Source organism: Nannospalax galili, unplaced genomic scaffold, assembly GCF_000622305.1.
Source record: "Nannospalax galili isolate Female #2095 unplaced genomic scaffold, S.galili_v1.0 scaffold702, whole genome shotgun sequence".
NCBI classification, from domain to species: Eukaryota; Metazoa; Chordata; class Mammalia; order Rodentia; family Spalacidae; genus Nannospalax; species Nannospalax galili.
The window spans coordinates 1,792,449-1,807,758 of NW_008348657.1; the positions used below are offsets into that span (position 1 = coordinate 1,792,449).

A 15,310-nucleotide genomic window follows, 5' to 3' on the forward strand; every position below is an offset into this window, starting at 1 on the left:
TTTTTTTTCTTTTGGTAAATACCTGAAACACAAATATGCAAAATTTCTAAAACATGGGCATTTTGAAAACCAGTGAGCATTTCTATTGGTGCTTGTGTGTTCATGAAGTCACCTGGCTCAATGGCTTACCCAAGGAAAGGAGTGTCCTATCAGATAAACAAGAATCATGGTTTTTTTTTTTTTTAAATGATTGTTTTATTTTTATTTATACAAATGTTTTGATTGCTGGTATGTACACTGTTATGTGTGTGGTACCCAAGAAGGCCAGAAGAGGGCAACAGAGCCACCTTCTGGGTGCTGGTTATTGAATCCAGGTCCTCGGGAAGAACAGCAAGTGCTCTTAACTCCTGAGCACCTCTCCAGTCCAAGTGTCGTGTTTTAACATTCAACAGACACTTAACAAGTGGGTGAACTTACTGCCTCTGGTTTATTTTTTTTAAGTTACCTTCTATATTTTTGTGTGTGGTGATCAGAGGACAACTTTCAAGAGTTGGTTATCTCCTTCCACCATGTGAGTCCAGGGGATTAAACTCAGGTCATCAGGCTCTGAGGGAAGTGCTTTTACCCACTGAATCATCTTCCCCAACCTCTTTGCCTCTAGTTTAGACTTTGATGTCCTCCTACCTGGCTATCCCTGTGTAGCCTGGGCCTGACATGGATGACAGATGCTAAAAGTTAAACTCACCCGTATGACTCTTTTCATCTATCTGGTCCACAGCTGCTGTGGGGACTGAAAGACTCATCACAGACATCATACTGGGTGCACTGAGAACTGTGGGGATCCTACATGGGGAGCAGGGGACACAAAGATAGACCCGGTCCCTGTGTTTTAGTCTAAGAGGAAAAAAGCTAGGTGAAACCCGCCCAACCCAGAGCTATGTATTTATTTACTTATTTATTTATTTTTGAAACAGGATCTCAAGTAGCCCAGGTTGGCCTCCAACTTGCTATGTAGCCAGTGATGACTCTGAACTCTCATCTTCCTGCCTCCACTTATTTCCCAAGTGCTAGGATTACAGATGTGTGCCACCATGCCCAGCCAACCAGGACTCTTTCACCTAATGCAACTATGCTCTCAGCAGGTGAACTCAAAAGTTGAAGGGCACATGAATGCCTATAGTTAAGAGATGGTAGACTTACGGCTCATCCCCAACTGATTTCAGCCACTCAGAATCTTGTGTCATTGAGTCCTGAGGCATCTTTCAAACACTTAAGAGACCTGTCAGACTGGGACCACAAGTGTGTCCTCTTTCTCCTTGTCCCGCCCCTCAGCGTACTCTGTTGCAAGTGCTTATAGAGAAATGGCTGGCTGACACTTTGCCCTCCAAAGTTGAAACCTTCCTTGGTCTGAACTGGGCAGCCTTCCCTATGCCCAGTCCTTCCTGACAGCAGGTACAAGCTGCTGTAACTGTCAGCCTGCACCTGGACCTCCTCCCACTGCCATTCTGGGTTCTGCTGATCCAACACCCAAATAGCATCTGCCCACTGCACAAATGCCCAAAGGCACTGCTCCACACATAAAAACCCAACTGCTGTTTTTTGCCTGTGTACTAATTTAAAACCACAAGAAGACTGGCTAATCATGTAAAAGTGAAAGACCCTAACAAGACCTAGATGATGGAGGCTGGTCAAACACATTTCTGGCTTCCCAGGTATTCACAAAATACTTTTTTTTTTTAAGTCAAAACTTTTAAGTTCTACCATGTGGGTCCCAGAGATTGAACTCAGCTTGGTTTTAAACATCTTTACCCACTGAGACATCTCGCTGACCCAATTTTAAAATATATACATTTAAAAATTTATTATTTGACAACTTCCTACATACACATTTCCCCATTTCCCTCCCACTGCCCCACCTTTTTTTTTTGAGACAAGATTTATTTCACTATGGAGCCCTGGCTGGCCTGGAACTTGCTATGTAGACCAAAGTGGATGTCAAACTCACAGAGATCCATCTACCTCTGCTTCCTGAGTGTTAAGATTAAAGGCATGTGCCACTACACTTTTAAATTTTAACTGCAGCAACTCCAACCCACCTTGCACCCTGGGTTCACGGTGAATCGCATTTATTCTCTATTTCAAGCTCTGGAGGCTGCAGCACGGGAACATGCTCATGAGATCTGCTCAGCAACAGAGTTACCTTTGCTTTGAACTTGGACTGGAATCATGGAGACTCCACAAATCAGAAAAACTTAGGAGAGTTATGACACATTCTAAATCCCAACACTTCTCAGGGGAGGATTAGATACTCACACAGAGGCTTTGGGTGTTGTGTGTGTTGTGTGTTTGGGGTAAGAAGAGCTCTGTATTTTAAGTGATTTTTAATTTTTCCATTTGTGTGTGTGCATGTTTCTATGTGTGGGCACATATGTATGTGGGTGCACGTGCAAATGGAGGCCAGAAGTTGATGCAGGGAATCATCTTCTGCTTTATTCACTGAGGCAGGGTCTCTCAATCAAACCCAGAGGTCACTGACATGGCTCATCTCTCTATCAGCTTGCTCTAGGGATCCCCTGTATCTGCCTTCCTGCGGTAGAACACACCCTGGGCATTTGTATAGGTTCTGGGGATACAAACTCTGGTCCTCACACTTGCCTGGCGAATGCTTTAACCACAGAGCCACCTCCCCAGCTTGGTTATTTGATTTGTTAAAAAATTACCCAGTGTTCCCTTTGCACCCCTTTAATCCAAACACTCGGAAGGCAGAGGCAGGTCAATCTCTGTGAGTTCAAGGCCAGCCTGGTCAGCACAGTGAGCTTCAGGCCACCCAGAGATATATAAAAGACCTGGTTTAAAAAAAAAATCACTTAAACAGTTGACACATACTGTACATTCTAATTGGTTTTGCTGGCTTTGTCAGTGTGTCATTAAAAACCATTAAAAGGAATTTATTTCAGTAAGGTCACTTTTGTAAAAATGAAAGTTTCAGAAAACTCTTCAGTATCTGGAACTAATTCTTTTAGGAGATACTAGTCCTTTTGACAGTTTTAATGAAGTGTAATTAATATGCCAAAAGTACTGATATATAATGGGTACAATTTAATAGTTTAATACATTATTCATAGACTGTGGCACCAGCAATCACAGATCATCACCTTCTCTGTGTATGTAGTAAGGATACTGAACACGGGACCTTAATTTTTTAAGTGCACAACATCATATTATTTGTTTTAGCTTTGCTTTTTGGGCCAAGGTCCCATGTAGCTGAAGTGGGCCTGGAACTCACTATGCAACTGAGGAGGGCCTTGAATGGATTCTACTGTGTCCATCTTCCCAACACAGGGTCACAGGTGTGCCATCATTTCCAGCTCCCCCACAGCGCCACCTACAGGTGCACACTGTATAAGATCCACCACTGTTTTAGTGCCTTAGTGCCTGTTTTCAAATACAGTAGTATTTGTTTCATTTCACAAAAACACATGTAAAGATGGCCACGGACTGGAGAGAGAACGGCCCGTGTATTACAGCCACTTTCATTTATAAGAAGTGCAAGTGTTTGTGAGAAGAAAAATACCTGTGAGAAAAACCATAACTGTTGAATTCAGTTGCATACCTTGGCATCCCAGTCTTTATTTAGATAATATATACACGTCACACATCTTCCATCTCCATTTGGGTTATCAACATGACGGACGTAGCCTGTTCCATTGCCTGGGTAACAAGCAACCATAGCCTGAAAAACAATATAAACTGTCCATGAGTGAACACAGGGAGCACAGCTTATGAAACATAACTCTGGGTTTCTGCCTCTCTGAGTCACACCTAAGTGTAAGCACAGTTAAGATCTCATTTTGTAATAAGGAGTGATAAGACTATTCTAAACCAACACTTACACAGAACACAGCATAGGCCAGTGAACAACCCAAGGCATGGAGAACCCAGCTTTGCAGCTATGGGATGAACCAACATGGGGAGGGGGCATCTATTGGAAACCTGGGCTATCACAAGATGGTGGCACCTGCTTAAAATAACACAAGTCAGAGGAATTTCTGGGCTTTACTTTCTTGAGTTACTGTATAGCACAGTCTGGGGACCAAGCCGAGGTGAGTTTCTGACCTCTTCGGTAGAGTTCTCTCCTCTTGCGCTACCCTTGCAACCAAAGTCTGAGGGACGAACTACCCTCACCAGGCACTGACAGAATGGTGCTGGTTAGACATAATTTAGATGGTTAACTCTATCCACTCACGTCATGTCAAATAATAAATGAAATGCAGACTAAACAACAAAGTGGCATGAGACTAACTCATCTTTGGTGGGAAAGGAAACTATTTTGCTCAGCTTGTTAAGACACAGCCAGGCAAGGAGGCAGAAGCAAGCAGATCTCTGTGAGATTGAGGCCAGTCTGGTCTAAATAGCGAGTTCCAGGCCAGCTGCGGCTACAGGAGACCATCTCAAAAAACAAAACAAAACCAGCCCCTCCTTGAAAAAAACTTGGGGAGGAGATGACCCAAAACTTGAACTCTCCCCAGTGATCTCATCTCAAAACGTCAATGGTTCAGTGGACAAGCCAGGTGACTTGAGTTCAATCCCTGGACATGTAAAGATGGAAGGAGAGAACCAATTCCACAAAGCTGTCCTCTGACCTCCACACATGTACCCAGACACACATACACAAAATAATAAATGAAAATTAAAACTTAAAAAAAAGTTAGTTTGGAGCTCTGCACCTATCTGGTAATGCCAGCACCTGTCATGTGGAAGAGGGGAGAGGAAGTCCTCTGCCCACCCACACTGGCTGCCCATTCATCCACCATTCAGCCGATGTGATTTAAGACCTAGTGTGCACGCATGTGCACACCCCCCCCCACACACACACACCAGGCCCTGGGGCTAACACAGTGAATGAGAGACAAAGTCCCCCACCTGTTTTCATTCATTCATTAATTCATCCATTCATCTGGTTTTGGAGTTTACTATGTAGCTCAGGATGGCCTTGAAATCTTTATCCCCCCACTACAGCCTCCTGAGTGCTGAAATTACAGGCATGCATGCACCACCATGCCTGGCAGCTTTTGTTGGCTTGCAATTAGTATGAACTCTGGGCCAGTAGGGTTGGCCCATAAACATATACAATGTCATGCTAGATAATGGGAAGTTATCTTTTCATAAGATAGAAAAAAAACGTGCATGAAACAAGGCAATAGAAGATGAGGGATGACACTTGAAGATATGGAATGTCTACTCCCAGGAGCTGACATATGACCAGGGATGGGGAGGGAGATCTGATGACATGCAGTCATGTCTGGGCATCACGAAAGAGGACCACTCACTGGAAGACTGGGGCAGAGCAAGTAGCCCCCCTCAAAAAAAGCCAGAAAAGGAATCAGGAAATGCAGGACTGTGGGCACTGTTCTGAAAGTGATGGGAAGCCAGGTACGATAGTGCATGCTGGTAATCCCAGCACTCAGAAGGCAGGAGGACCACAGAACTCAAGGCCAGCCTAGGCGAAAGAGTGAGAGACTCTGCCTCAAAGAAAACCAGAACAAGCCCCAGAAGTAACAGGAAGCCAGTGGAGCACTTACTTGACTAGCACTTTAAGATTAGACCTGTACAAACGAGAGCAACAAGCACATGAGGCGGCAGCATTCAGCATTCACTGGCCATGCACCATCTGCACTCTAAGTACTTGGCAGACAGTAAGCACATATGACACACCAGTGAGGGGCCAGTATCTTCGTTCTCATCTTCATCCACCTGTCAAGGAAACTAAGGCCAGAAAGACTAATTACTGTGCTCAAAGGCTCCTGCCAAGTGGATTTAGGAAATCTGGTTCCAGAACCCAGGCCCTGAGGCAGGGCTAGACCACAGGACACAAAGGGTCAAGAGATCAAGGTGGCAAATACAGTTTCTAGAGGAGAAGTGGAGGAGACTGAGTGACTGCAGCACAGGGTGGGGCTCCTGGGGCGGAAAACTAATACTGCTCACTGAGGGAGCTGGCTGAGGGAGCTAAGGGATGGGACTTGAAGTGGATGGGGCATGGAAGGGATGGGGCACGGAGGGGACAGGTGTGGAGGGGACGGAGCATGGAGGGGACAGGTGTGGAAGGGACAGAGCATGGAGGGGACGAGACTTGGAGGGAACGGGGCATGCAAGGGACAGGATGGAGAGTGGAAACAATGAATCAGGGTAATTCTGGGGTGCAGCCCATGGTGATCTACAAACAGAGCAGCTGTTGTGCACAAGGAGGCTTCAGGGGAGAGAGTAGCTTAGAAAATGAGCTCAGTAGAAACTGCTTAGCAGTGACCCTATGGAGCTGGATACTCCAGGACAGAACTGATGACAGGAGGACTGCATCCCAGGGACACGGAACTTTGTCAGTCATTTCTCATATCTGCCTTAGAGCCAGGGTCACAAGGAAGCCTACGAGTGGGGACTGGGCAGCAAAGTGAGCTGGAAGAGGCCATATGAGGTTCCGCCCCAACTTTGAGCTAGGAGCAGGCTGCATGTAGCTCTTCTCCATTATCTGAATTCCAAGTGCCACTCTTTGGAAAATAAAAAAATACAAGATACAATAAAAAAGCTTTGAGTTTTAAAAGTTTGCTTATTTATTTTGATTTTTTGAGACAAGGTCTCCCTATAGACCCAGCTGACCTGGAGCTCGTTATGTAGACCAGGTTCCTCTTAATCTCACAGAGATCCACCTGCCTTTGCCTCCCGAGTACTGAGATTAAAGCCATGTGCCACCATGTTGGGCTTTAAAAGTTTAAATATGGGCCAGTGAGATGGCTCAGTGAGAAAGACACTTGCCGCACAAACCTGAGGACCTGACTTTGGTTCCTGGATCCCATGGTGCAAGGAGAGAACTAATTTCTGAAAATTGTCCGCTGACCTCCACATCTGTGCTATGGCACACATGCACCCACACTCTGTCTCATACATATGTATACACACACACGCACCCCCCCCCCACACGCATAGCCAGGCCTATAGACTAGTTTCGGCTCAGGGTGCTGTGACTTCATTTTGGTACTAGCTGCAGCATATCTGTAAGAAAGGTCAGGTACACCCAGTAGGTGGCTGTCCACAGCCCTCCATGGCAGGCACTAAGAAATCAAGTCTCCTCAGTGATTCAGCACACGGCCGGCAGCTGTCCACCTCTTGAACGCTCGTTCTCATGCCCCAAGCAATCCTCGAGGTCCTCTGTGCTCTTTCTTCAGAGTCACCTGTTTCTTTGGGCCACAGTTTTCCATGATGAGCCCAGGTTTACTCTTCACATCCCAACATCTGCTGAAACCCCAATCGCTGTTCCTCTGATCAATATCAAGGCACATCAATCATCTGCAGTCAGAGCTTTATACACTGCTATGCGATATTACATCTGAATATCCTGTCAAAACAGGAAGTACATTTTAGTTCTAGAGGGTGACAAGACCCGGTGACTCACCCAAGTGACTGATGGGCCATATGATAAAAACTGGGACCAAGCTATAAGGACGTAAGTGACTAATCTCAAGAGATATGTTGCAAGGAGACTCAAGTGGAGCATCCAAGGTGAGGCCATACCCTCACTACTGTGAGAGAACTGTAAGTAAACTAGCAACGGGGGAGAACTAACTACACATGGTTTACAGGACCTTGAAAAGACCCTCGCGTGTCTGGCTGCTGGACGATGAAATGTGATCTGCACAAACAAGGCGGTCTTCTTCATGGATCCCACACCGATGGCTCTGTCAGTCTGGAGCAACTGAGTCTGTTGTCTTATATTTCTCTCAGTAAATCACATCAATAAGGGAACTCATCAATTTGTCATTTGTGGCAATCCTCCTGCCTCAACCTTCCAAGTGCTGGGATTACAGGCATGAGCCTCCATGCCTAGCTTAAATTCTGCTTTTAAAACAGCAAAACCCAATCACACAAAGCTAACAGAAAACCATCACCATCTACTGAGATACTAGTACACAACCATCCCTGCGCTAAGAACCTCATAAGCATTCTCTGGTTTAATGCTTACACCCCCCCCCAAAGGACATCACTCTCATTTTGCAAAGCCAACTATAAAAAGTGGGTGAGACAGTTTGGCAGAGTACCCCCTCTACACTTTTGAAACAGGGTCTTATCTAGTCTAGGCTGGCCTTGAATGCCTGATCCTACAGCCCCTATCTCTGCAGTGCTGTAATTATAGACATGGTACAGGTGTGCATCACCATGCCTGGTTTTATAGGATATTGGAGACTGATTGTACTTAGGGCTTCTTGCACCTAGGCAAGGACTTCCCAACTATGTCCCCAGCCCTACTTTTCAAAAAGCACCTTTAAGAAACAAACAACAATAACAAAAATGAAAGCAAGAAAGACCTAGGATTTTGGCTAGCCATAAGCTTCAAACAGCTGCTCAGCAGCTGCAGCACTATGAAGAGACAGCAATGGTTCAAGATTCTATAAGATGCAAGCCAGGCCTGAAGGCTGCATTCATTTCTGGGGACACATTAGAGGAAGGATGCTGACAGAGTGTTAAATATCTACCACACAGAGAAGCATGGAGAACGGTGCAGGCAAAGGGCAGTAAGGACAGGTAACAGCACAGCACCTTAACCAAGTACTCCAATTGGTAAAACTGTTGACCTTCCCAGAAGGGGGCATGAAATAAAGGGCAGAATCTGGAACAGAGGGCTGTGAAGTCAGGGTCTTTGCACCTGAGCCCTGTGTTGCTTACTGCTGGGTCACTTTGGACCAATGACAATCTCTCTGGCTTAACTGCCCTTGGCAGGGAAGTGAAAACAACAGCTGCCTACCACCACCAAAGCTAACAAACAGCACATGGAAAGTGCTGGAATCTGTGCCTGGTACAAAGACAATGGTAACACCATCTGTGCCTGACAGCTCCAGGACTTTGTAGAAGTTTCTCCCTAGTCTGGAGCTGCTTCTTCATTTGAAAAATTAGGCTATGGCCACCTGCCTTGTAGGAAGGGGACACAAGGAGTGGGGCAAGTGAACCTCCTTCGACTTTCACAAGCGTCTCTGTTACGACATATGAGAGGTCCTGCTATGGACCAGTCCCACTTATCCTCACAGGGATACGTAAGAGCTTTGAACTACCATCCTTGTTCCATGGAGAAGGAGAGCAAGCCAACCTGAGGCACCATAGCCAACACCTGGCCAGATGATGAATCCAGGTCTGCTGGGCCCTCTGGCTTGATTCTACATGGTCTTTCATGTTCCACTAACTCTGATGCTGAGTACATGGTAATAGAACTCCTTCAGTGTTGAAACCACTCAGTAAATGTTTCTCTATGCAAATGGACACTGACTGTCTCCAGCTGGGCAGCACTGCCCTGCAGGAGGACGCAATATGGTAGAGGCAGAGGCAGAAATGCCCGGCATCTGTTGTCTGCCCCTACGTGGTGGGGAGGGGGGGTCCTGGAACCAGATCTCCTAAGCCACATCTCTCTACTTGACAGGGAATGCCTGCCTAGCTTGGCAGCACCCTGCTGCAGCAGAGCCCAGCACACCCAGGAGTGTTACCTTCTTCTGATCCACAGGAAGGCCTTGGAATAACTCATTCTGATAAGGGAATACTTGAAATGCAACAATTTGCTTTTTTACAAGAGCATTTATGGAAATACTGGATATTATTTTGAAACACTTGTTATGAAGATTAAACAAAGATCAACAGAAACACTTTCGCAGTCTCTAAATATCCTAAAAGAAAAAAACAATCCAACTAGGACCTCATATAGTCAAGGATGGTCTATGAAGTTTTAAGAAATAAAGGGTTGCAAGGCTAAATATAAAAGGCCACTTATGAAATTAAAATTTTAAAGCACAAGACATTTTAAAATCTGGGTGTGAAAAAAAAAAGAAAAAAATTCTGGGTGTGATAGTACAGTAAGCCTACAATTACAGCACTCAGAAGGCTGCAGCAGGAGGATTGCCAAGTTTTAGATAAGCCTGGGCTACACAGTAAGTTCCAGATTGGCCTAGGCTACACAATGAGACCCTGTCTCAAAAATCCAAAAATGGAAAAAAAATTTTAAAGAAGAAAAATTAGAATTCAATTTTTTTTTTGTCTTTTTGAGACAGGGTCTCCCTATCGCCCCAGCTGGCCTGCAACTTGCTATGTAGACCAGACTGGCCTCAAACTCACAGAGATCCACCTGCCTCTGCCTCCCCAGCGCTGGGATTAAAGGCGTGCGCCACCACACCCAGCTAGAATTCAATTTTTTAAAAAGTGGAAAGTTCAACTTTCACTATAAAATAACCCTTAATGCAATGCTATTGAAGCCATATTCACAATGACAAATCAAGAGACTTGGTGGAACAGTGGCCCTATTTGATTTCCCATGCTGTTAACCCTCATTTCCTGCACCACTATGGACCCGTATGCCCCAAGGCCATAGTGGTGGAGAGAGTGCCACTGGGAGCTGGCCAGGCCACAGCAAACCTCAGCACCACCTCACACTAGCTGGGTTGGGAGCCAACAGTGTACATTAGTGATAAGAACCTCTTCCCCCATCAACACTGGTGCCCACCTGTGGCTCCACTCAACCGTGGTCTCACCATTACCAATGCACAGTCCCAGCAGGGTCCCAGCCCTGCCACCTGTGGACAGTACTGTTTGCCAAGAATCCATCCCTGCCAGAACCCACTGCCTATGGGATTCCTAACCTGGTCCTCATACCTGTTTGAGTAAAACTTTCTTTCTACTCTCCAGGGCAACACAAGGCTCAACTTTGCTAGAGGCTGACCTAGGAAGGGGTCACAGCTGAGACCTGTAAGAGCCTAACACTCAACTTGGAATTTCTTTTCCTTTTTTTTTTTTTTTTTGCTTTTGTTTTTTCAGACAGGGTCTCTTAGATACAGCCCTCCCTGGATGGCCTAGAACTCGCTATGTAGACCAGGCTGGCCTCAAACTCAGATGTTCACTTGCCTCTGCTGGGAGTAAAGGCAGGTGGCATCACACCAGCTCTTTTCTTTTTAAAAATAATTTTGCGGATGGAAAGATGGCTAGGCAGTTAAGAGCACTTATTGCTCTTCTAGAGTTCAATTCCCAGCAATCACGTGTGCAGCTCACAACTGCCTGTAACTCCAGCTCCTGAGGGGAATCCCACACCTCTGGCCGCTGCAGGTACCTGCACTCACATGTGCATGCTCACACAGACACATAATTGAAAATAAAATCTTAGCTGGGCATGGTGGCGCACGCCTTTAGTCCCAGCACTTGGGAGGCAGAAGCAGGTGGATCTTTGTGAGTTCAAGGCCAGCCTGGTCTATATAGTGAGTTCCAGGACAGCTGGGGTGACAGGGAGACCCTGTCTCAAAAAGACCAAAAAAAAAAATCTTAAATAATTTTGTTATCATTCTGTGCGTAGTATATATATGGAGGTCAGACAGCTTTGTGGGATTGGCTCTCTCTTTCCACCTTACACGGATTTGGATCTAACTCAGGTTGCCAAGCTTGCATGGCAAGCACCTTCACTCCAGCCATCTCGCTGGCCCCAGACTTGGGATTTCTGTCAAAGCCCTTGGAAAAGAGATGCTCATCTCACATGGGTGTGGGCGATCTTGCTGAGACCACGGAGGCCACCCTGATGCCACAGGGCTGACACAGAGAGGCCGAGTTCTTAGTTACGCAAAGCTCCTGCCAGGTACAACCAGGGCTCCATGTTGTTAGTGAATTTCCTTTAGGCATGAGGGCGGGGTGCTGTGCTCTGAAAACACTTTGCACCCTTGGTATCAGTCACCACCTAGGAGTGGGTGACTCAGAATATAGCAGCCCCATGCGCAGGGCTGAGATTTGGTTCCTAATCCTGGTTCTGCCAATGGCCAGCTACGTGACTGTGGGCCACTGTATGTGAAGGTGATTTCTTCATCTGTAACCTGATGTGACACGGCCCCAGAAGCTGACTAGAAGATGTGTCAAGGTGTATCGGTTGCTCAGCCTCCTGCCCAACCATGGATGTGAGTAGAGGCTGCTGAATGACTGATCCCCAGCAATCCTCGTGGCAGGCTCTCAGGTACCACCCCTACTTCCAGCAGTCAAAGCCAACAAGCTCTGCTTTCCAACATCAAATCCAGCATCTCCCAATCTCACCTCACCTGCTGCCTCCTCCTGGCACACCCTGTCCCCCTCCAGAGAGCACATGCTGTGGGGCCATAGTTCCATGTTCTCTCTCCCCCTGCCACCAGAATCCCCAGGAGTCATCTGAAATGGGAACTTCATTCCAGTCACCTGACCATCGGAGTCCCTGTCAGCACCTGCAGCCTGAAAGGAAAGAATCCCCCTGCCTCCCAGTGTACTCCACAGGTACAGCCTTTCCACTGGTTTTGGTGAACTCCACCCTCATCCCTCTCCTCTGTTTCATCCTCCCTGTGCCTTCCTTTCTTTCTACACCCACAACAGATGCTTGCCAGCCTGCTTTTCCTCAACCTCACCCAGCAAACTAACGGGTTTAGAGGAACCCAATCTTTGCAGTGACAGCACCTGAGCTATCCAGCACCACTGGAAGGCGTTATGACTGTGTGTGTGGACACAACTTAATGTCCCTTCCTTGCCCTGGACCTTCAGACCTTCTTGGCCACTTGGACATCCCTTGTCAAGCTAGCCACCTGTCCTCAGGATGGACATTTCAAACCTCATCACTCCTGTCACCATTTCATCCCATTTTATTTTATATGTATAAGTGTTTTGCCTGCATATATGTAAGTATACCATGTGTGCCTAGTGCCCACAGAGGCCAGAAAAGGATGTCAGGTCCTCTGGAGCTGGAGTTACAGATAGTTGTAAGTCACTATGTAAGAGCTAGGTCCTCTGCAAGAGCAGCCAGGGCTCTTAACCATGGAGTCATCTCTCCAGTCCCAATTTTCTAATTCACTCAGTACAGGTGTTTCCTCGGTACTCTCAATACTTAGACAACTAGTAGGAAATTTTCTCAACTTCTCACTCTCAGGTTTCTAAATATACCAAAGCCTGCTACCCTCCTCACCTCACTCCCTCAGCAAGCAAGGCTGGAAAGATGGTCCATGACAAAGTAACACACAGAAAGAAGAGCTGTTCCTCACACAGAAGACTGACCCTGCCTCCTCCAGGGCTGCTGAGAGTTTAAATGCAAATGCATCACCTGGGGTCCTTGTTAAAAAGTGTGCTTGTTAAAAGTGTTAAAAAGTGTGGCACACTTAATCCCAACACTTGGGAAGCAAAGGCAAGCGGATCTCGAGGATCTCTGTGAGTTCGAGGCCAGCCTGGTTTACATTGTGAATTCCAGGCCAGCTGGGGCTACAGGGAGATCCTGTCTCAAACAGACTCCCCCTGCCCCCACAAAGAATTGTTTTATTTGGGGGGGGCACAGGTCCACCTTGGGTGTTGCTCCTCTGGAGCTGTCTGAGTTATTTTTTTGAGACATGGTCTCTTACTAGGACCTGAAACTGGCCAATCAGGCAAGGCTGTCTGGCCCAGTGAGCCTTGGGAATCTCTGCCTCCTCTGCACTGGGATTACAAGTGTGTGCACCCATGCCCTCTTTATGTGAACTCAAGTCCTCATGGCTGCCTGGCAAGTACTTCACCAACCTAGCTATCTCCCCAGCCAGAGTGAGAGTTCTTGGCTGGCTTTCATAGAACATAGAGCCTTATTTTTAACTAAAGATAGTCTATTGTTGCTTGGGCAGTTGGCACATGTCCTGGACACGGTGAGAAGAAATAGATCTGTGGGTAAGGGCATCGTGTACCCATTCACACAGCCACAGCTGCTGAAGTCACCCAAGCGAAGAGCACTGACTCAAGGGATCCTTTCTGGGCCTCCCCCTTCACAGAGAGAGGTTGAATGGCAATTTGTATTTTATTGATAATCATGAATTTAATTATTTAAGCTGCATTTTAAAAATGAGTGTCAGCCAGGTGTAGTGGCGCATGCCTTTAATCCCAACACTCAGGAGGCAGAGACAGGCAGATCTCTGTGAGTTCAAAACCAGTTGGGGCTACAGGGAGACCCTGTCTCAAAAAGACCAAAAAAAAAAGAGCACCATGGATGTTAATTTTGGAAGCTAGTTGTACATCTAGGTAAGGTAGAGTGAGCGGGTCAGATCTCACCTGGTAAGATCTTACTGCTAGTTCCTGCTGATGTGAGTGTAGACTTGATAGCTTTGAATTTGTCTCTCTAATATTTCCTTTCTAGTCGTATAGCCTACAATTTCATAGGAAGTTTTATTTTTCCTTTCTTTCAGTGCTGGGGATCGTCATGTGCTAAGCCAGCACTGTGCCATAAGTCAAATCCAGCCCAAGGGAGTTCTAGAACTGAATTGTTGAGAAGCCTATGTTACTTTTGACTTTAGAAATTTCTTGAGGTCCAACATTTTTGTTTTGTTAAGGTTTGTTTTATTATTTTTAGTTATGTATATTTGTGGGGGAGTGAGAATGTGCATGTGTGTGTGTATGTGTGTGTAGGTGCCTTCAGAGGCCAGAGATGTTAAGATACCCTGGAGCTGGAGCTAAAAGCAGTTGTGTACCACAGAGCACGGGTGCAAAAAAATCAAACTAGGGTCCCCACCTGTCTCTGAGTGCTGGGCTTAAAGTTGTATGTACCACTACAACTGGCTTTTTTTTTAAGGCAGAGTCTTGTAGCTTATACTGGCCTGGAATTCATTATATAACCCAGGCTGGCCTTGAACTCCTAATCTTCTTGCCTCCACCTTCCAAGTACTAGGATTACAAATGTGAACCATCAAACCTTTCCCATACTTATTTTCTAAAACTGATTTTTTTTTTGAGACAGGCTGTCTGTAGCCCAGGCTAGCCTTGAATTTAGAATGATCCTCCTGCTTCATCCTCCTGAGTGCTGGGATTACAGGTATGTGCCACCACGCCTACCTGTTTTTAATATTTTTATAGTGGAAATCAGAAACCTGTAAGATGTGAATTACTCTGTATAAGAGTAGCTTTTCTGTTGTCACTGGATAAAATTATGTTTTTAAAAGCCATTTCTTTGAATTAATTTACATGTGTCCATATATGTATTTTTCTTGTAGAAATATATACTATCTACAGAATATATATATGTATATACACACATATATGTGGGAAAATAATATATTATATATATGGGAAAGTAACTATAGCCCCAGCTGGCCTGGAACTCCCTATGTAGACCAGGCTGGCTTGAACTCACAGAGAGATCCACCTCTCTCTGCCTCCCAAATGCTAGGATTAAAGGTGTGTGCCACCATGCCCAGCTTATTGGTTTCTTTTTATTTTATGTGTCTTGAGTGTTTTGCCTGCATGCATGTAAGTACACCCAGGTGTGCAATTCACCTCAGAGGCCAGAAGAGGGCATTGAATCCACTGGAACTGGAGTTATGGATGGATGTCATCTGCCATATGG

At 45.9% G+C, this 15,310-nt stretch overlaps 1 protein-coding gene across 1 annotated transcript in view; it reads right to left on the reverse strand.

Moving 5' to 3' along the window:
- The window catches only part of Egln1 (egl-9 family hypoxia inducible factor 1), a gene marked incomplete at its 5' end in the record, with an annotated part of 35,032 nt that overhangs the window by 4,015 nt on the left and 15,707 nt on the right, over positions 1-15,310 (reverse strand). Inside the window, one exon of the mRNA XM_017801262.2 lies at positions 3,554-3,673. Coding sequence (XP_017656751.1) covers positions 3,554-3,673 — 120 coding nt within the window. The remainder of the gene's footprint in view (positions 1-3,553; positions 3,674-15,310) is intronic.